General features: G+C 47.6%; 1 protein-coding gene across 1 annotated transcript in view; it reads left to right on the top strand.

Annotated features, from left to right (window-relative positions):
- Positions 1–348: 348 nt before the first annotated feature.
- Positions 349–22,866, top strand: part of CELSR1 (cadherin EGF LAG seven-pass G-type receptor 1) — a gene marked incomplete at its 3' end in the record, with an annotated part of 168,072 nt that continues 145,554 nt past the window's right edge. Inside the window, exon 1 of the mRNA XM_080363807.1 lies at positions 349–4,308. Within this exon, the coding sequence (XP_080219933.1) occupies positions 1,125–4,308 (3,184 nt within the window). The 5' untranslated portion in view covers positions 349–1,124. The remainder of the gene's footprint in view (positions 4,309–22,866) is intronic.

The raw sequence follows: 22,866 nt of genomic DNA, 5'->3' as shown, positions 1-22,866 counted from the left end.
TGGCTTTGCTTCTTCCCACAAACTACCTACGTTTGCATCTCGTATGTAATTATTTGCAATTGCTCCAAAGAAATCTCTAGTTCAAGGCTCCAGATCCTACCTGCTGTTCGGCACAGTTCACAGAAAAGAGCCTGTCAGCAAAACCTATCACCGGGGTACGCGGCAGTCCCTAAGTCAGGCAGATGATGCCGATTCTGCCCTGAAAACGTAATACTACTTCCCCCTTCCCCAGGGAGAATAAAAATAAATACATTCAAATTCCGTTTAATTGAGTTCTGAACGACAGACCCGAGACGACAGGTGGCTACGCCGGGGGAAGCGGCTGCAGCCGCAGCGCAGCCCCTTCCCGCCGCCCCTCGGAGCGCCGGTTCTGGCGGGGGTAGCGGGGCCGTCCCGGCGGTTCCCGCTCCGCCAGCCGCCCGTGCGGGCCCAGCCAGCGCAGCCTCCGCCGGGGCGGCCCGCTCTGCCGGCTGCCGGGCCGCGGGGCCAGGACCGGCCGCCGAGAGGCGCCGGGCGACGCGGTGGGAGCGCCCAGGGGCCGGCCCCGGCCCGGCCCCGCCGCCGCCGCCGCCCGGGAGGGGCCGGGCGGGGCCGGCAGGAAACCCCGCCCCGGGCAGCGCCCGCCGCGCAGCCTGCGCCGCTCAGCCCGTGCGGAACGGAGCGGAGCGGGACGGGGCGGCAGGGACGGGATAGGAAAGGACTGGACGGGGTGCGTCCGCCGGGTCGCGCAGCCACGCGGGACCGCGCTGCCCGTGGGTGAGCCCCGTCGCAGGGGGACTTCGGTATTTAATTCCCCCTCTTTTTCTTCTTTTTTTTTTTTCCTTTTTTTTTGAAGGAGACGAGCAGCAGGTTTATGCTAATCACCCTCTCGGGAGCGGCAGTGGGAGGAGGAGGAGAGGAGCCATTTTGAACTCACTTCAAAGTTTAAGGTGGAAAAGTTGGAGCTCTACAGCCCGCTGCCCGGGAACGGGGCGCTGGGCTCTGGGCCGGGAGCGCCCGGGCGGCGAGGGCGGCGGGGGGGGCCGAGCCGGCGGCTGATGGATGAGGGCGGGCGGGCAGCCCGGCGGGTGGATGGATTGTGCGGCAGCCCTCTGCCCGGCATCGCTGCCCGCTGAGCCCCGGAGATGCTGCGGCTGTCCGCCGCCGCCTGCTTGTCCTGGGCCGCGCTGCTCTGCGCCCTGGCGCCGGCGGGCGGCGGCGAGCTGCGGCCGCCCCGCGCCGCCCCGCTCCTCCACCTGCCCCCGGGGGCCGCGGGGCGCCGCGCTGCCGCTACCGAGCCGCCGGCTGTGCCGCCCGCGGGGCGCCTGAGGGCGGCGGGAGCCGCGCTTCGCCGCGCTGCGCCCGCCGGGCCCCGCGGTCCCGGTCCCGGTCCCTGCCCGCGGCGCGCCCGGCAGCGGGCGGCCCCCGAGCCCCGCGGAGCCGCCGCCGGCTGCGCCCCGCCGCCGGGGGAAGAGCGCGGCGGGCGGCGCGGAGCGCGGCGGGCGCGGAGCCTCAACAGCCCCCCGCAGTTCCAGCTGCCCAGCTACCAGGTCTCCATCCCCGAGAACGAGCCGGCCGGCACGGCGGTCATCGTACTGCGCGCCCAGGACCCCGACGAGGGGGAGGCCGGCCGGCTGGCATACTCCATGGAGGCGCTCTTTGATGAGCGCTCCAATGACTACTTCTCCATCGATGCCGAGACGGGCAGCGTGGTCACTGCTCGCAGCCTTGACCGGGAGACGAAGGACACCCACGTGCTAAAGGTGACAGCCTCCGACCACGGCTCCCCGCGCCGCCGCTCGGCCACCACCTATCTGACAGTGACCGTGAGTGACACCAACGACCACGAGCCGGTGTTTGAGCAGCCCGAGTACCGGGAGAGCATCCGGGAGAACCTGGAGGTGGGTTATGAGGTGCTGACCATTCGCGCCACTGACGGCGATGCCCCAGCCAATGCCAACATGCTTTACCGCCTGCTGGAGCCGGGAGCGGGTGATGGGGTTTTTGAGATTGACCCACGTTCCGGGGTTGTGAGGACCCGAGCCCCGGTGGACCGCGAGGAGGTCTCTGAGTATCACTTGGTGGTGGAAGCCAATGACCAGGGCAAGGATCCAGGCCCACGGAGTGCCACGGCTATGGTGCACATCACTGTAGAGGACGAGAATGACAACTACCCTCAGTTCAGTGAGAAACGCTACCTGGTCCAGGTGCCAGAGGATGCCCCCGTGAACAGCCAGATAATGCAAGTGCAGGCCACAGATCGGGACCGGGGCAGCAATGCCCAGGTGCACTACAGCATCGTGAGTGGCAACCTGAAAGGCCAGTTCTATATCCACTCTTTCTCTGGCGCCATCGACCTGATCAACCCTTTGGATTATGAGACTATTCGGGAGTATACGCTCCGGATCAAAGCCCAGGATGGGGGCAGACCACCCTTGATCAACTCCAGTGGCATGGTGTCGGTGCAGGTTGTGGACGTGAATGATAATGCCCCCATCTTTGTGAGCACTCCCTTCCAGGCCACGGTGCTGGAGAATGTTCCTCTGGGCTACTCGGTGCTGCACATCCAGGCTGTGGACGCTGACTCTGGGGAGAACGCCCGACTGGAGTACAAACTCATAGAGATGGCACCTTCTGCTGGAGGTGCCCCTGTTGCTGGTGACTCTGGGTTCCCTTTTCAGATCAACAATAGCACAGGCTGGATTACAGTGGCTGCAGAGCTGGACCGAGAGACTGTGGAGAACTATCACTTTGGAGTGGAGGCCAGAGACCATGGTGTGCCAGTCATGACTTCCTCAGCCAGCGTATCCATCACTGTCCTGGATGTGAACGACAATAACCCCACCTTCACAGAGAAGGTGTATCACCTCAGACTGAATGAGGATGCGGCTGTGGGCAGCAGTGTCCTCACCCTGACAGCAGTGGACAGGGACGTTAACAGCATTGTGACTTACCAGATCACCAGTGGCAACACCAGGAACCGTTTTGCCATCACCAGTCAGAGCGGAGGGGGGCTGATCACACTGGCCTTGCCTCTGGACTACAAGCAGGAAAGGCAGTATGTGCTCACAGTCACTGCCTCTGACGGCACTCGCTTTGACACCGTCCAGGTCTTCATCAACATCACAGATGCCAACACACATCGCCCAGTCTTCCAAAGCTCTCACTACACAGTGAGTGTCAGTGAGGACAAGCCCATTGGCACCTCTATCGTCACTATCAGTGCCACTGACGAAGACACAGGGGAGAACGCAAGAATCACTTACATTTTGGACGATAATATCCCCCAGTTCCGCATTGACCCGGACACAGGCACCATCACCACCCTGATGGAGCTGGACTATGAGGACCAGGCCTCCTACACGTTGGCCATTACAGCCCACGACAACGGCATCCCTCAGAAATCAGACACCACATATGTTGAGATCCTCATCCTGGATGCCAATGACAATGCGCCCCGCTTCCTGCGCGACCGCTACCAGGGCTCGGTGTTTGAGGATGTGCCGCTGTCCACCAGCGTCCTGCAGCTGTCTGCCACCGACCGCGACTCAGGCCTCAATGGCCGTCTCCTCTACACGTTCCAAGGCGGTGATGATGGAGATGGAGACTTCTATATTGAGCCCACATCTGGAGTGATACGCACATTGCGCAAGCTGGACCGCGAGAACGTGGCTGTCTACAGCCTGCGGGCTTTTGCTGTGGACAGGGGAAGCCCACCGCTGAAAGCCTCTGTGGATATCCAAGTGACTGTGCTGGACATCAACGACAACCCTCCTGTCTTTGAGAAGGATGAATTTGACATCTTTGTGGAGGAGAACAGCCCTGTGGGCTCTATCGTGGCTCGGATCAGTGCAGCTGACCCTGACGAGGGAACCAATGCACAGATCATGTACCAGATCGTAGAAGGGAACATCCCTGAGGTCTTCCAGCTAGACTTACTTAATGGAGACCTCACGGCCTTGATGGACCTGGATTACGAGAGCCGGACAGAGTATGTGATCGTGGTACAGGCCACTTCTGCCCCTCTGGTGAGCCGGGCAACGGTGCACATCCGCCTCCTGGATCAGAACGATAACCCGCCTGTGCTGCAGGACTTCCAGATCCTCTTCAACAACTATGTGACCAACAAGTCTAACAGCTTCCCATCCGGCGTGATCGGCAAGATCCCAGCTCATGATCCCGATGTGTCTGACAGCCTGGCCTACACTTTTGTGCAAGGCAATGAATTAAACTTGCTCCTTTTGGACTCTGCCACTGGGGAACTCAAACTCAGTCGTGATCTGGACAACAACAGACCTCTAGAAGCCCTCATGAAAGTGTCAGTCTCAGGTAAGCAAGCATTTGAGGCTCGTGAAGCGCTTAGTTCTGCTTGTCAGATCAGCATGGGGGCACGAGCAGAAATAACCCCCTTGCATTTTAGTTTGCAGCTTTAAGTTTCCTGAGGCATCAGTTTACCTGTGAAATTTTTGGAGAGCAGCCACAAAAATGTATCAAGCCCACGTGCTGTGGATTGAAGTGGTGCATTAAAGTTGATAAGTAAACATGGATCACAAGGGTAAATAAATACGAGTGTGCGTGGAAGGGTACATCCTCCCTCAGCTGAGGTGGTCACTTAACTGAAGCTTTTTGAGGTGCTTGCATAAAGGTAATAAGTGATGTTAACTTGCAAAGCTGTAGGGAACATAAGTGTATCTGGAGGGCTACCTCCCCTCCCTTATTTTTTGTCCTCTTAAAAAAAAAAAAAAAGTTGAGATTTGCTATCTTTACTTTTTTAGCAACAAAACATGTTTATTCCCTTCTGCATACTGGGAGATTTGGCTGGTAGATCCTTAGACCCCAGGCCAGTTCTCCACTGGTGGGGCCTGGGTGGATGTGACACTGGCGGAGTTGCGCTGGTTTGCATTGCTGGTGTGTGTTCCTGTGGGAAATGGCGACTCTGACAGCAATGAGTTATGGCTGCGTAACAGACTAGTTGCAGTGGGGTTGTTTTTGGAGGGCTGGGGCAGATACTAGCCAAATACAGCCCCAAAATCAGCGCTGTTTGGGGGACAGAGGGCTACTGTACCACTCACGTGTGAGAATTTGAGTGTGTATGTGTGAAGGCTGTTTGATATTGTCTAATATATATTTTAATATAAGCACATACATGCTCTTAGGATGTTATTCCTTTTCTGCTTGGTTGCTTGTTTGTCATGGAATTACTTTTTATGCCTCTAATTGTGGCATCAATCATGCAATGAGTAATTTCCTCCGCAGGTGCCACTCTATAAAGTTTGCTGTGGACCTGATCCCATACTTCTGTTGACTTTCTGAGGTTTAACCAGATACATTCCTCACTGCCTCTCTCTGCACCCTAAAGCTAATATTTATATTCTTTCTGAAAAAAGTAGATGAAAGTACATAAAATGACTCTTTGGGAGATGCTTCATTTTGGATTATTGTATTAAAAAAACTAATCAAACTGTGGCATAATTCTGGCAGCGTGTGCTTTACTGTAACTAGTCATGCCGTGCAGCAGGGACTAGGGGGAACGAGTGGTGCTCTCCTTTGTGTTTGCAGGCTTGAGGTCCTTTTTACTTCAGGAAAATGATAGTGATATATTTTTAACTGAACTGATTGAATTTACTGTGGTGCATCACTTCACAAGCCACTCCTCTTTCTTCCAAAATGCTGGGGGGCAGCTAATGTGGTAAGTTAGCTCATAAATGCCGTTTCCATGTCCTGTGAGGACTTGCAGAAAAAACAGGCAGTTGGCTTGTGACCTTAAAGAAAAACATTTGGATTAAGGTGCAGGTGATTGCGTGGTCATTGTCTGTCTGAACCAGTAGCTCTTTATCTAGTAGCAGAAGATAAGAACTCGACTTGGAGCAAGAAGCTTGGAAAAGATATTTTGTTAGACTATAAGAGTGTGTTCAGGTCAGAAAAAAATAGATGACATGATCTATTCCTTTCTTAGTCTAATGATTTACACAGTTTAAGTGGATGAATTCTCAAGTAGGAATGAAGATCTGTTTTGTTAAGTAGTAGGAGCTTGGTCATTCTTGCATCGTTTTCATGTTTGGTGAAGGTGTGAACTTTGAAACTCTGTTGTGATGTTGATCAAAACTGGCTGTCTGCTGCATGCCTTGAGATATTTGAAAGATTAAAGCTTTTTATGGAGAGGATTTTAAAATACTTTTGACAAGCACCGAACTCCATTTGACATTAATTTGGAGAAGTTTGCTGTTTGGAAACTGAAAGGGCAGCGTTTGGCAGTGTGTGATTTCGTCCAGGAAACTCTCACCTGCCCGCTTTCTCTGCTTTATCTGATGCAGCCTTTGAAAAAAAACCAAAAAGTGAAGAAGGTCTGACAGAAGTACTTCACAGGGTTATCTCTAAGTGTTACAAAATTCCTGCAAATCATCTGCTAAAATGACCTGCCAGTTAACTGCAAAACTGTCTGTGGAGTAGCCATTAACCTCTCAACCCAGACAAGCACAAAGTCCTGCCCCACTCGCAGCTGCTCTTCAGGCCAGGGAAGGGTTGAAGCACTTTATGAACTTGGGGAATTTGATCTATATATGAGTCGGAAGCAACACTGCTGCTATAAAAATCTTCATTTCACCTAGTGCTGTGTTGTGCTGTTGAAGCACGTGAGTGTGTGCGAGGCTGATGAGAAGCTGCGCTTCTCAATCATTTTACTTTGATACTTGGCTAAAACCAGCATTCTTTCATTTGAATTGGGAATTATTCCAATAAGCATGGTAATTTTGGCCTGCTGCGTATAAGCAGAACTTTAGGAATCATGAAAACCAAGCAAACGGAGATAATTGATTTCATAAATCCTGAGAATGGCACACTTGACATTTAAAACTTACTCTAACAGTGTAAACATCATGAGAATCTACGTGGGATGGTGGGCAGCCCTGGGCAGGCTCTGGCTTGGCCCTGGCGCTGCGGGACCTGCTGGGCTGTGCCCCCACAGCCCGTCAGGAACCCACCCCAGCCCAGGAAGGAGGAGGTGGGTGCTGTGGGTGTTAGCATTTTGCTTTGGGTGGAGAGGGAGCTTTTGAAGTTAATCTCTTTTGAAGTGAATCTTCCTGGGTGCCCCTCTGCCCGTGCCTGTCATGCAGAGCCGTCTGAGTGAACAAACTGGATCCCCTTCAGATGAAACTAATCCAGATGTGCTCCAGGGGTGTCCCTTACAAAGACAGTCTCCTTTTTCTGTTGTACCTTGAGGTACAAAGAAGGGCAGAGCTTGGCCTTACATTCCCATGCTTGCACATTGCATTGTTAGGTTTATATTGTTTTAACAACTGGAGTGAAATTTGGACCCTGCTGAAATCCTGCCCTTGCTTTGCAGGGGGGGCAGGATTTTACTCTGGGCTTCGGAAACAGGTGGTCAAGAGTTTCCAACGGTCCATCAGTCTGTGATTTCTTAGTATTACTATTAAAATATGACTTACATTGACAGGGTCATTAAAAACGATTACTTCTAGTCCACAGTGGTGTTCACAATAACATCAATTTATCTGGTCAAAAATGGGTTAAACATTGCTTAAGTCACCCTGCATTCACCCGTGTTAAACATTAGACGGTGATGCAGAGGGTGCTGGGGAGGGGGACTGGTGCTAGCCTCAGCTTTGCGCAAATGTTGCACAAGTTTGCCCGGGTATCACATTGCAAATGCTGCTGGCACCTGCTTGGCTGTGCTGCCACAAGTAGTCCCACTTATCATCAAGGACAGCTCGCTGGGGTACAATAGATGTGTGTGTACACACACTCCTCTGGGAACCCAGCCTAATTCACCAGTGCAGGCAAAACCCAGCCTGACTGTTCTACAGCTTTTGAGTGGTCCAGGTAAATGTAAAATATAATGGTATAACAGACTATTTGGGGAAGGTAGTGCTCCTTGTGAAGTGCGGGATAGACACCCAAGCATTTTTAAGGGTATGCAAGCTCAAGTATCGCCTTTTACATTTCTTTGGCTTTTAATCTCCAGTGGTATTTAGTGAGGTTTTTGACTATCAGGAAATACAAATTAAGATAGAGCTCATTTGTGCTGCAATAAACTTTCAGGATTTTGACTCGAGACTCGTTAAAGGCTCTTCATTATTATTGTAATTTAAAAGTCATTATGCTAATGATCCTGGGTCTCCAGCTCTGTGCCTTCTCCATACAAATGTAACAGAAGATGCAATGCTTTGGTTTAGCCCTTCCAATGAAGGTAAGGCCACAGCTGTGCCTGAGGTGCACGACATTGGGGGGTTGTGTGTCTGAAGAATATTTGGGATTAAAGGTGAGAAAGAAACTGGAGGGGATGGCATCTCTGTGAGCTCAGGGGCACCTTTGGGTGCAGAGGGCAAGCGTGGGGTGACTGTTTGGGATGTGGGCCAGGCACCTTGGCATCATTGGGGTGCATCCTGGGCTTGTGCTCCCACTTTTGGGGAGTGGGGTGGAGAGAGCTCCTGTGGTCTTGTGGGTTTTTGGGGGGCCTGATCTGCAGAGCAATTGGTTCTCTTGGGGGTGATGCTTCATCCTGCCTTTGAGGCTGTGTGGGCTCCCTGCGGGTTGTACAATCAGCAGATGATGGAAAAGGACAGGCAGAGGGTCCTCTCTCTCCTCTCTGGGCGGGAACAGGTGTGTTGCTGTTCCTAGGGAACCTGGGGTGCTGGTACATCCCACACTAAGGGATGAGGGGGGGAAAGCGTCTCAAAGGCTGGGGAGTTACTTGGTGTGTTCAGTGGAGCTGAAGTGAAGGCTGACCCGTAATGGTTAGCAGCGGTGATTTTGAACACTTACGTTTGTTTTCCTAAAATAGCAAACCAAGAGCAGTGCCCATCAGTTTATAGCTACGGTAGCTCCTAGATCTGCTATGGCTACCTAAATTCTTTGTTGTGTCCATGTAGGTTCTGTATTCTGTAGGTGAGATGCGTTTTAGATGTGCATCCCTCCAGCCTGTGGGAATGTGATTTTCCCCTCTTTGGCTGTATGTTCTGTTCCAGCTGATAAAAAGCTGTGGATGCCTTGTTGCTTTTGTATGTGCTTCCATTTCATCCATGGATTTTGTAGGAGTGGTGTATTTTTGTTTCAAAAGACAGGAAAACGTCTGTGCCTATGAGAGGAAAATATTTAGTGGAAGGCTGACTGACAAAATAACTTTTTACTGAGATAAAAGCTATGTTTTGCATGGAAATAAATAAAATAGGGAGTTATCTGCAGCTCAAGCTACTGTAAATAAGCAATTTCTTTGCTAAAATGGTTATTCCCAGCAATAAAAGAAGAAATGTTTAACACAGCACACTTTAGAAAGTAAATGAGATGTTTTATCTCAGATAAAAGCTATTTTGTCAGCTTATTTTAGAAAATGCTATTGTGCAATGTAGCTATCACTAAAAATGTTTATTTCTCCCTGTTTCTTGCAGTACAGGCTGTATATTCCTTGTTTGTGTTAGATAGTTTTTAACAAGATATTTCCACCTTAGTATGTCTTGATGGCTGAAGCATACAGAGATGGCACTTCTTAACCCTATCCCACAAAGTGAAACTTTTAACCATAAATACTAGAGGCCACAGTTGGTTCCTGGAGACAAAAAAAAAATCAAAGCCCTGCATAAACACAAACTCAGCAGCACTGTTTAAAAACCCAAGAGCAATGTTCATATTTGCAGCATCTTCTTCTTAAGATTTCTGTACAAGCCATTTGGTTGCCTTGATTGAGAGGGTATGAGAAATGGCTTATTGAGGTTGCAGGCATTTTTGGCTGGTTTGGTACATCCTTTGGTTGGCGTACCAGTGACTTATTTTTTTTTGTCTGACTGCTGATGTTTTTTTAAGTGATTTTCTAGGAAAGAGGGAGACTTTAGGATAACAAGGAAAAGGTAGAAGAAGAATGAGACTGAAGATGTGAGCAGGAGAAAAACCCACTAGGCTTTAGCTGATAATCAAGTCCCAAGGGATATAAATGAAATTTAGAGAAGTGTAATGGCGGGATTGCCTGGAAATATTTTTCCCCTGTTTTCAAATTATTTGCAAATGGGCAGATAGTTGTAATAACCATTTTTAATTGGATTAGTAATTGTTTTATATTTTCTGATTACTTTTTAAGCTTTGGGGGTGTTAATGAATTTGTTTCTGTGGTGTTTTCCCTTGTTGTGATTTCCTTCCCTCTTAGAAGCTACTGAAGTGCTCTTACTTCTGACTTGCCCTTGCAGGCTGGGAAGAATCCTCTTTTGTTCTGTTGTTCTGGTCACACGTTTCCCTGCAGTGCAGAATTGGTTTAGGCTGGGCTTGCGGAGCCTTCTGCAAACTGCCAAATACAGAGTAAACATTGAATTGTTGTCAAGGGTGATGACAAAAGAACTCTTTGTTTAGACTATAGGAGCAGTTTTCTAGGTTTGGATGATAGTAAAGCTGCAGTAGAATTAGGTGAGGAAAGTAGCTGATGTAAAGCAGTGGGATTTTATATTTCATTATCTCCAACATTCCAAGCACTACCTGAGGAAGTGGCTGGCTGCTGATAAAGTGTATAATTTTACATTTGCTCATTGAATGGTCTGTTTTCCTTCAGCATATGTACTTAATATCTTCAAACTCCCTTTCCTTGTTGACTCTCATCTGAATGGATATTCTCAGACATCGCATGACTGAGGAAAGTAATGCTGGGTTTTAAAGGATGACGTTAGGTGAAGATAGGTAGTGTGCTCACCAGTCTTGTGGTAGGGCAGTTGCTGGTGAGACCCTTAGCAGATGCTTGGAGGGGATCCCAGATGTCCTCACGTTTCCACCACTCTGGTCAGAGCATGGCCCTGCTGTCTCCCAGCATCTTCAAGGACAAGTTGGGGAGACTCATCCCTGGTCTCCTGCCTCCTCATCGAGATGTGCTGCGGGTCTGCCAGACACCCCTGCAGCTGATGGGTTGTCTCTGGTGTTTTGGCTGTCTGGGTGCTCAGGGTTCATGGGTTCAGGGACATGTGGTATCATGCAACACCCATGATGGTGTTTACAGTTCCGCCAGATGCGTAGCTGCTGCATACGTTGGTGCAGCTGAGCTCGCTTTCATCTTGTTATTTTGGGTACAGACAGTGATGACTGCACCATAGCAGGGCCTTGGCTTGTGGTGTCAAGGGGCCCCTCGATTCCCTTATGGGTCAGATGAGACTGTGGGAACGTGACCACTCTACAATTGGGGAGCAGAAGTACTTTCTGGGCAGGAAACAACAAACGTGAAGCAGAAACCTCTTCTAAACCTATGTGCTACAAACACCTTTTCAATATTTAGCAGCGTAGGCAACTTTACCTGTAACCCTCATGCATGGAAGATGAGGAGAGGATCAGATGTCAGACAAGATCTACGCTCTCCATCCCTTCTCCCTCTCTTGTAAGTCCTCAGGATTTTGAGAGCCAGTTTTTGGGGTCAGACTTGCTACCTTTGAGTGCTTGAGATAACAAAACAATTTACCTGCTAACCTCAGTGTTGCCTAATTTACAGGATTTGAACAGCTGTCTCTCTTGGCTTCCTTTGGTATATACTGATTTGTATTTCCAAGAGTATCTATGGAGACTCTCTAGGAAATGTAGGAAGGTTAGAAGAGCTAAAGGTGTTTAAATTGGGTTTAATGACCCTTTTTGGCAATCTTCTATGTTGTAGTCTTTCTGTCCTGGTTTCTATGGGAATTATGATATTTCTAGGTGAAACAGTACTCCAGCTGCTCTAATATCAACTTTGCCTTTTAAGAAACAAGTATGACAGTGCTGTCTTTTATGGAACAATTTGGTGTTTTTTTTGTAATCTGCTTGGATTTTGAGACTGACCAAAAGATTGCAGAGATCAGAATACAGAACAAATTGACAAGGGGCTCCGTTCTTCAAAGCCTTGTACACAGTGGTTGTCCACTTCAAAGATGGAACATCTGAGACTGGATTAAATTCAGTTTTGCCGCTTTGTGTTTTGGTGACGATTTTATTATTTTTCCTCCCATGCAGCTCTTTTTCCAGTGTGGAAAAGCATTGAACTAGTTATAGATGTGTGCAACACAAGTTTCCAAAAAGGGCAGGATGTAATCTTCATGGAAGATTTTGAAATCTGCCATTGAGCTACCTCTTGTTTGTTTGACAAGGATATGGCTAACACTGGGCACATACTCTTGGGTTGAGTTTTCCTTGCAATGTGTTGATTTTGTTGGATTGAAACAGCACAATCAAAGGTACAGGTAGGCTCTTATGGTCAGATTTGTATCACCTACCATGATCTGGCCAATAAATCAGGTATCTCTTCAAAGGTGGTCATGTAGGTCATAGCCATGATTAGCTGATAGACAGGAGGACTTCTGGCTGGAGATGCGCATCTCACCCCACTGATTAAAGAGGGAACACTGGTGTCTGACTTGGGCTAATTGCCTTGTTGTTCAGTGGGATGAACCCACCCTGAATGTGTGTGCCAGCACGGAAGGGTTTGTTTTCTTTTGTAGTGATGATTGTACTTATTTCTGTTACAGCAAACTACCTGTAGTAACAGGCTCAGCAGACTAGATGGAAAGGATGGGGGAGGCTAGAATTTGCAAACAGGAAAATGTTTTGCCATGAATAATGTTAGGAGAGACTTTAAATATTGTCAAGGGTTTGAGTGAATGAAGGGGGGAAATATGCTTTTATGGGGATTTGGCATTCAACAAATAAATGAAATCTTAAAATACCTCAGAAAGATGATCTTTACACGTGAAAAAAAAAAGTGATTGGACAGAAAGGTAAGATTTACTGGAGAGAAAGGAAAACTTTCGAACTGTGTTTCAACAAGTCCTTAATGCTGCTAAGCTGTAACTGCCTTTGTATTTATTCCAGTATTTACACTTGACAAGCACAAAAAAAGCAAATAAATGAAATGGTAAACCTGTAATAAATCCTCAGGGGACCACATAATAAACATAGACGTGTTATGCTTATCAAATACAAAGGAAAGTAATCTGTTTTCAACACCATTGCCGAACGTGTGATAGGTGCTGCATTCCGTCAGGTCTCTAGCACTTTTGGAAATGACGCATCTGGTCAAAATATTTCAGCACTTTCTGAAGGAGGGAGAAGGAGAGGCCATTGTTAACAACCACTGTCAACACGGCATCTCCTGCCTACTTGGAGTCTGTGGGCTAGATCCAGTTTCAGGGAGAAGCAAAAGCACCTGGATCCTACCAAAAAGGGGCAAAGGCAAGGACTGTATTATCAGATTTGAGGTCTGATGGCCAGCACCTAGCAGTCTGTCTTTGCTGTTAAATCCCAAGGGGCTGTTACGTTTGGAAGCAAATGCACTGAAGGTGGGTCTGTAGCTGCCACCAGAGCATGCACCATGGGTACAAAATGCTGCTGGATTGGTTCAGTTTTCTCCTCCCCTTCACTAGCTCCTGGTCAAGCTCCTTGACCCTATTCAAAACTGATGTTATCAAGTCATTGAGTTTATTGGATTGAATTTCTGTCATAGCACTTTTGGACATGCCAGGAACCAGCTTAGCCCCTCGTTTATTTGTGTGCTTGCACTGATGTTCATGCTGGGTCTGATTCTAAGGGAAGCCCATTAACATCCAAGCTGTGATTTTTATTTTATAAATTTATTTATTTATTTGAGTGTCTGAATTTAATTTAGATCATATAAAAGCTGTCCCACACTAGTGCATTGCTTGTTTTGGCAGTGGGTGAGTGCCACCCTCCAGACACCACAGGCACAGCTCGGCATGGCCAGGAAGAGGCGTTTGGCACCTTTCAGAGCTTGGGTCCAGCAGAGGACTTGTATCTAACCATCAAATGTCTCAAGGCCTTGTTTTTTATGTTCCTGTTCCCTGCAGCGGTATCCCATTTTAGACAGTTAAGTGTCCTATAAAGTGGGCGTACTTGGAATGCCATCCCGCTACAGCTCGGGCTCTTCATTCAGCACAGCAATCAGGACACTTAGCGAGGGCAGAGATGGGCTGGGCTCCAGCCCTTGATCTCGAAGCTCTTATTGTGTTATACATTAAAGAGGAGCCAAATAAGGTGCAGAAGCAGTTGTGGGACTCGTGTTTCCCATCTCTTTCGTAAGTGCCATAAGCTACAGGGCCGTGCTCACGCTTGCAGGGCTCTGGAGAGGAGGTTTTGTCTCACATTCATGTATGTGGGCACCTCTGTTTCAGCTGAGGCGCGGTGTGGGCAGCCTGGCTCTGACCCTCAGCTGATGGATTTTGTTCAGGCCGTGATAAAAGCTGGATCATGAACCGTTCAGGACCAGGTCAGGTCTGGCTGTAGCCAGTGACTCAGCTCTTCCCAGATGGGAACTCAAGAGTAAAATAAAGAAGAATCCTGCGGCTTTCCAGGGAGAACTTTCCTATTGATCAGGACTGATTTATTTGTCTTCTGCCTTTAACTATTTGTAAATGTATTTTGCTTTTATGTGGTGAGACACCCAGATGGGCTAAATGTTCAGTTATGGCAGAACTCATGGGCTCAGACTTAAATTACGTTGCTAAATATCCAGAGTTCAACCCATCTTCGTCTACTCTTTAATCCTCTTTCTCACTGCAGTTTGCCGTGATGATAGACTTGCTCGTAATTATCAACATGTTGCCGCTCGTTGCTTGGATCCTGTGGCTTTTCCCGCAATGTGCTCGCTGACGCTACAGCTAGCCGATGTTGTCCTGACACATACAGTGAAGGTCTCTTGGCAGCAATGACTGGGTTGAACTATTCCGTTGGTTGACTCAGTTTCTCTTCTCACGGGGTGTATTTCTGATATTTGCCTCCTTTTATTGACACAGTGTAATTTAGCAGTGTGTGCTCTGCATGATGAGCTCTCCATCTGGCAGATAATTGCCTGCTAGTTTAAATCCCGTCTTAACTTCAGTTTCTGAAGATCACAAAACCTGCCGGTGCCTTCTGGTTGGTTTTGCAGGCTGTTTGCAAAAGGATTTGTTACGAGCTAAAGCGATGCAGGAAAATTTCTCTGAGTTTTTTGCAATGTTAGGTAACACAGGTTAACTTTTAGGTCCTGCTTACTGAGCTACCTGATATCATTCTGCATTGAGCTTGGCAATCTAACACTTGGGTTTGTTGACCAAGCTGCTGACAGCAGCCGCTGGTTGTTTGCTCTGCCTATGCAAAGTGGGAGCCCTGGGTACATTTTAGGGCTTGGTGGATGCTGAGAGCTTGTTACACAAAACATGCTGGTGTTCGTCTTTATTCTTGCTTATCTTCTTCTCCCCTCTCCCTTTGCATTCGTTGGATCTGTTTGCCATGTGCTGTTCTACAGCGAGGAGCTGCATCTGTGGAGTTTGCCTGTTGCAAGTTTGTGCAGGGCTGTGCACAGTGGAGACCTGACGGGGGCTGCTTTTGTAATACCTGCTGTAAACAGTTAGGATACCCAGCAGACACGGTCAGATAGCCAGAGACAGATGGCGTCGCTGGGGACCGCCCCGGGCCCGACCGATGGTGTGTCTGGGAGCCGGCAGGCTGATGTGCGGCAGCATCTTTCCTCACTGCCTTCCCTCTTGCTTTCAGGAGGGCAGGGCAGGTTTCTCATCCATCCTTCACCCTCTTCTGACCACCGTGCGCTGACTTGCTATTAGGTGGTGCGTTGGCCCAAGGTCAGGGGCAGGATGTGTCCCTTCTAGGGATGCCCTGTGAGATGCTCCTGGTGACCCAGTGACAGCCATCACATCGCCAGTGCAGCCCTCGCACTCCCAGTGGCTGTTTTTGGGGCTGGGACCTCAGTGGTGCTGGCTGCCAGGTGCAGCTTCCAGAGGTTTTGCAGCCATCATCCTTTAACTCTCTCCTTGCACAGGGTCTCAGGGCTCATGGCATGAGGTGGTGATGGTACCACAGATGTTTTGCAGCCTGACCTGGGCAGTAGCAGGATGGCTGTGACCAGCCCCAGGTCACACTGCACACTGAGTGCTGGTGCTTGTCACCTTTGCAGTCTGTGGGAACAACAGCTGCACCCATGAACTGGGAATCTGCCTCAGTTTGGGTACAAATAGTGACTGTATTTTTTTCCTATCCCATGTGACAAGTCATAGTCACCTTTAATGGCTGGTTCCTTTGTGCCTCAGCTCCCTTCTGGCTCAGCTAAGAGCAGTGTCTGGGACTTTATTCAGCTTTAAGAGGCTTTAAACTAAGAAATTCCTGTTTACTACTAACAGCATTGACGGATATGACCAATTAATGGCAATAAACTCAGGTGAGAACTGAGAGGCAAGGACATTTTTTCTATTATAGGCAGTGAACTTCTTTGTTTTGTATGAATGAGTTTTACAAACTTTTGCATTATCTGCTTTTAAAATATGTCCCTTGCCAAATAGTTGGGAATTTCTTAAGCTGAGATGACTGATTCATTCCGTGGCTCAGCCATTGTGCATCAGGCTGCGCTGAAGCTGAGAGGCTGAAATGATCAGATAAAGTTCTTCACTGGTGGCAGTTGTGCATCCATCCTTTTTTGTTTGTTTGTTTTTTCCTGGGGGAAAGTCCTCCAGGAGAGGCCGTTTCACCCACTCTGAGGTAGTGTCAGTGACTCTCCCTGGCTTTTTGCTCTGAGTCTCCTTGATCAGATTTCAGCTGTCAAAAGATCCCATTGCTCTTTTCAAGGCCTAAAGAGAAAGTAAAGTGACGACTTTGATGGCCAGTTTGAAAGCTTTCTCAGACTGGAAAGTGTCCCATGGGGTAAACAACTTTACTCACACTCGGCACATCTCATACTGATGGTATAGGATGGCATTTTACTGGCTTAGTGCTGTGTAAAGTTGGGATATTGTGCACTTTATGGTATTTAAGTGAATTTATCTAAATGACTAATGATAAGAAAAAAACTCATTAAATTTTATTCCTGTGCTGAAATTTAATTTTAAAGAAATTGGTCTGAGATTTCAGCAGTTGTGAAATTCACAGTGTTGTTCTTTGCACTGTAGAGTCTTTGTGCTTACTGCTGTAGTCATATTACACGACATTGCCTAATAGCCGGCAAGGCGTATTCTTGGCTCATTCAGCAGGTAAGGCTCCTGCAGGGTCACTGAATCGCTCCATGTACTCAGAAGAGAGCTCAGCCTGATGATTTTACAGCCACACGTCTGCGTTTGCATATCCAATGCTTTTTCCTTTTTGCAGTATTTTCCCCTTTTATGATACGGTGATTGTTAAAAGCAGGGCTCTGGGTAGTTTTGTGACCAGTGTCACCCCTCCCTGCTTCCCACTCCTGGCAGTCAGTGGCTGATTTGCTGGTGGTCCATCCTGGGATGGGGTTTTCGCTCCATCCTCATGGTGCAGTGAGAGAGGCCGATGGGCGCAGGCACCTTGCAGAGATGCTCAGGTCATGGGGCAGGGGCTCAGGCTCACAGCTGAGAGCTGGTCCTCTAGCAAATGAGACGCTGATCCATTAGTGCTTCCAGGTAATTTAATCACTTTTGGAAAGCACAGTAGCTAATAATCCCACACTAAGAAACCACCGCTTCTGTTCCTTATTAGATATCTTAATTTATTTTCCGTTTCTGTTCTAAGGCATTTCGTAGCATTTTATTTTCTCTACAATAATTTATGAGTCACAAAATCTCTTGAAACAGGTTAGTCTCCAAGTGATGGTGTTTCAGCACCTCTTGCATTTCCTTCAGTTGGATCGTGTGTTGCTGATTGTTTAGAGGCAACGCTGCCACTTCCCCGAGGAAAGCAGTATATTGTTACCTGCGTGCAATGTGCCAGGACCACACTGCCCTCTCTTTGAAGACAGGCCCTCCACCTGCTTACGTGGTATTTAAAATGCTTATCAAATACTAGGATGGAAAACTATTCAATTTTCTGAAATTACAGTATTTGCATGACTTATGTTTCTTGTCCAACCACTGTGTGTGTGTTTGAGTTGGTTCAGAAAGATGGAAGCAAGAGACCAGCTGAAAAATGCATTAGTGAGTGGGGCGTCCACCACAGGTGTTTGTGAACTGGGATGGGTTTATTAAAGAAAGTGAGGTATTATGTGCCGTTGTACAAAGCACTGTGAATATCTCATTTCTGTAGTATTCTAATAGTTCCTAGTCAAGAAAAGTTAATTTATATCGTAAAGAGAACAAGTTGGGGAACAGAGAATTTGTTTCACCGAGGATATAATTTATGGTAGAAGATTTCATCTTCCATATTGCAAAATGAAAGCCAAAGAGGACTATGATTGCTACCTACCTCTCTGAAGTACTTAAGGAAAACAAAGTTAAGAGCAGGGCAGTTTAAGGGAAAAACATCTCTAAGTGAACTGACTCAATAAATTTAGGTGGGATGTTAGAAGGCAGTTGGAAACCTTTAGGGAAGCAAATTTCTGGAACAACCTCTCTGTGGAGGGATCCGAAGAAGTGTAGCTGGGTTTAAGATGAAGCTTGATGAATTAATGAATGCTTGATAATTTATAAATAGTATTATGTATATACAACACACTTCCTTGAGAAGCTTCTTTGAATAGAAAATCGAACTTGGTAGGAAAATGATTTCCTATTCTCTTTTTCTGCAGCAATCAAACACACATACTAACAAACTGTAAATGCATTAGCCCTTTGAACTGCCTGAGCTTGTTTAAGTTGATGTGTGTTGATAACAGCATTGCTATCTTCTCCTAAACTTGGTATCAAAAGAAGATAACGAATCCACAAGGCAGTGTGGTTCAGCAGATAGATGAATGGGGCTGGGAGTTATCCACAAATGTCACAGGCTGCAAGTTGCAGCAAATCTGAGCCAATCTTGCTTCTGGCTGTTACAGTCCTTCCCGGTTACCTGTATGACCTTGTGCTGGGCTGTTTCTATGCACCAAGTTGCTAAAAAGCCAATCTGCTATTAAAAAAACCCAAACAAACTTCCAACTTAGCATGAAGAAACAGCTCAGTCCATCAAGCAAGTATCACGGACAGTGCAAGGGAGCATGAAAGTTGATAAAACGCCAAACTACAAAAAAAAAACCCCAAACAACCAAAAATCCCAAACCAACCAATAAACCAACAAAAACAACGCACAAAACAAACAAACAAAAATCTTCTGAGTTGGTATTAAGGAAGAATTCAATGCAGTGTGAATGCCAGTGCAGAGGAGAGAGACTGTGCAGCCAGCCCTTAGAGGTCAGCTTAGGGCTGCTGTGCATTTGCAACCAAAGCCTGAAGAAAGAGATTCACTTCTGGTTGGGTTCTTTTGAGTAGGATGTTTATTACCTTGTGCTTGAACAGTTCAGCATGTGGTTGGACAGATAGCGGGAGTGGTATAAAAGAGGAGGTGGTAATTAGGTGGGTATAGGCTCTGCTCTTGGCTTGGTGGGTTCTCTGCTGCATCTTCTTGGAGAAGATTATATATGTTTGCCCATGCTTGTGTTTTGTCCTGTCTGGAAGGCAGAAATTCTCTAGAAAATCCTTTCAACACAAGAGAAGGTTGTGCTGTCCCTCCCTTAGGCCTGTGCGAGAACATTGACTCAAACTAAAGGGAGAATTTGTTCCGGTGCTCTGTGTGCAATACTCAGCACCTAACCCACGTGGGCAAGTGCGCCAGTGCTCACCACTCTGTCTGTGGGTACCAAACTCCTCGTGCTCATTTGTGTGAAGTTCTGCCACCCCTGCAGCTTGAACTGACCACAGATTTTGTGATGCAAAACGCAGCTGTATGGCAAACATCAAAACCATAGGAGATTCAGTAAACACATTTAAAAGCACCTCTGTTGGAAACACACAGAGCTCAAGGAAATATTGCAATGAGTGAATGAAAAAATAAACAACTGTATAATTTTAGTTCTCCATTTCTTGTAGATTGCTGCCTTTCTACGTTCCTTAATTTAAAAAATAACAAACTTTAGTTAATAAAGGTAAGAAATTCTCTGGTAATAAGGATTTTGCATTGAGAAAGTGTATGTATTTATGAGCTCTGGCTCAGTCCTTTGAATTATCTAGGCACTACTGTAACTGATAAGTGAATGTTGATAACCCTGTTAATATTTCAAGGGCTCTTTGCAACTATAGGGGAGCAGTCAGTAACTATCACATTCCTTTGCATTGCAGGACAGGTTTTTTTATTTGCTATCTTAATGGTCTTATATACATAAAGTTTTTTTCAAGCTCTGTTCACCTTGTCTCACAGCAGCTCCTTGGCAAACCTTTAAGATGCTTCTTACTCACAGCAGCTGGGCTCATTCCTTGCCCTGGTGTGGCTGGGATTTGGATTGCAAATTCCTTATCTGAACAAAGAGGGGAAATAGAAAAGGCTGGTCTCTGGCCTCTCTCACACTTTAGGAAACCTTACTGGCTTCAGAGGATTGTGCTCAGAACTCTGGCTACACTTCAAAAAAACCAAAACAAAAACAACAAACCAAACTTGTGTCTTTGCAAAGACAGGTGCAGCCCCACCAGTAGGCATGTTGCTAGAAGAAGGAAGAGAAAGGTGGTTCCAGAGAGGCTACTGGGATTTCAGGCATCTTATCTAAAGCTACTTTGAGCTTTGTCCATGCTTGTTCCCTTTTTCTCCCTACTTTGTCTCATTGGAACCCCGGGGCTGGAAATCAGTGCTTTTAGGAAAGACAGAGGGTGGGAAGAAAACTGGATGGAGACAACCCGCGTGTGCAGGATGAGTCCGTGTGTTCTCTTGCCGGCTCGTCAGCTGCACCCAGAGGCCTCACAGTCTGAGAAGCAGCTTGCTGTAATTGCTTTCAGGAGACAGTATCCACTGGGTAGGATTTGGCCTGTACTGGCTTGCGTTTGGTGAGGAGCAGAGGAGATGAGTCAAACTCAACAGGGTGACTCATCAGAATCGGACTCATGCGATGGTTTGTCTGTATAAAAATGCTCGGAGTTGGGAAATGGGCTATCATGGTCGTGAAATCATTATCTCCCTTTGGTTTGCCGCTCTTCAGAGGCATTGGAGAAGACCTGTAAAGTCTGCGTCAGCCATAGTCAGAGCAAAAGGTGCTTGTGCTTGGCTCTGATCTAATTGCCCAGGGGCCCCAGGCAAGGCCACTGATGTTACTGTGAGGCAGCCGCCAAGACTAAACCCATGTCCTTGCATCCGGGTTCCCTTGTTGCTGTCTCCATCTTCGAAGGTGACCAGAAGAGCTCACACGACTCATTTGTGTGGAAAGCTGTCTGGAGGACTTTGCACAATAGGTAGGGCTGGGCTAAGCAGCCTGTAATTATTCATCGGTTTGGTTTAGAAAGTGTGGCAATTGCTTCCCTGAAGCCAGGCTTGTGCAGTGTGAGGAGAAAAGTTGCTTTCATGTCTCCTGAGTTGTGTTTTGATTTGAAACCATTCTCCCTCTTACACTTCTCTCGGGCATCCTTATGTTAAAGATATTCACCACACATTGAGATCTCCACCTTTCTTGTGGCATAAAGTCACAGGTCTTCATTTTAGTGGACTCAGGGGAGCCAGGTGGAGGCAGAGATCATGGCCAGATGGACACCAGGATTACCCTGCCCGCCCCTGCAGGATCAGTCAGAAGAAATCCAGTCAGGAATGCTTTTCTCTTGCATGAGAAACACTCCTGGAGAGGTGAAGTGGAAGACAGACCCTGTGAGGCCCTAGAGGAGAACCTGGTCTGATGACAGCTCTCATGGATGCAGAGCTGGTGTGGTGGCCAGGGGCTGAGCTTGGCGGGAAGGAGCCCCAGGGCTCCCTCACACCACCCTCAGCAGACAGGAACGGTTTCTCATAAAATGTTTTCTTGAATATAATATGCACAAAACCAGCCTCTGGGAAAAGCTGGTGCTCGCCGGAGAAGATTTTTGGGTGTATCCTGCCCTGAGAGTGAATTACGTTTTCTGTGAGGTACAACACACCCTTTTTGGATGTGTTTGTTAGTTAAAAAGTACACTGACTCCCTTCTGCTTCAGAAGTGAGTCTGAAGGAGAGGCAGGTAAACAGTGAAAGAGGATCTCCTGGCGCGGCTCATTTTGGGGCTAGGAGGCCACACGGGAATGGGATTTAGCTGGGCTGCCTGATTCAGAGCCATGTGTGGGTCGTTAAGGTGTACCCTCCAATTAGCCTAAGTGGCCCTTTTATTGATGTGTGAGAGCAATGAGACCAACTGCTGTACAGGTAGCAGAAAATAGTCTGGATGGTTTTAACCACTGTTTTGCGTATTTAAGTAATTTAAAGTTAGAAAAGACCTGCCCTGCTAATGTTTACAGAAGCTCATTAAACAAGACAGGGATGCTTGCCCGCCCCAGAGGCTAAATGGCAGAGCCTGGCTAGGCCAGCATGGCTCCCTGGGCTTGGTCACATCCCTGTGGGGCCAGGATTCGTCCCTGCAAGCCAGCCAGCATGGCAGGGCACCCCTGCACCAGCCAAAAACCGCACCAGGTCCAGCACTGATGCTAGTGATCATATGTGGCGCCTGGTTTTATTTACTACTGGAAGCATCACCTTTTAGACCTGCTAAATTATATGAGGCAAAAGGGATGTCTAAGGTAATATCCCCACTCTGGCTCTGCATACTAACAAATATTAAGGAAAGAGTATGAGAAACAGGACAAGTACAGACTGGTCCTTCGCCTCTTACACTGTCCCAGCTCTCAGCAGGCAGATGTTTAAGAGCTTTTGGGGCTACAGGCTTTCTCTGGATCATGCTGTTGACTTGCAGTGGGGTGATGGGGATATTTAATCCCTCTCTGAGATTTCTGCTTTCCCTAACGCCTGGTCACAGTCCACACCTTACAGATGGATACACCTGCAGAAAGTGTTTTCTTTGTTTCTGTTGGCAGATGTTGTCTGATCCTTTCACTGAGTGATCTATAGTTTTTATATTATTAAGAAATGGATTAATGGATTCTTTGTTCGCCTTCTCCTTGTCATGATTTTATATTTCGGTATCATCTGTCCCCTTAGCTGTCTGTCTTCCCATCCTACAAGGAGCACACCTAGTCTTGTAACACACTGTGAAGATGACTTTTCCAGATG

The sequence above is a fragment of the Nesoenas mayeri genome (genome assembly GCF_963082525.1).
Source record: "Nesoenas mayeri genome assembly, chromosome: 1".
Classification (NCBI taxonomy): Eukaryota; Metazoa; Chordata; class Aves; order Columbiformes; family Columbidae; genus Nesoenas; species Nesoenas mayeri.
The sequence above is the reverse complement of the archived record's forward strand: the minus strand, read 5'-3'. Positions and strand labels throughout refer to the sequence as shown.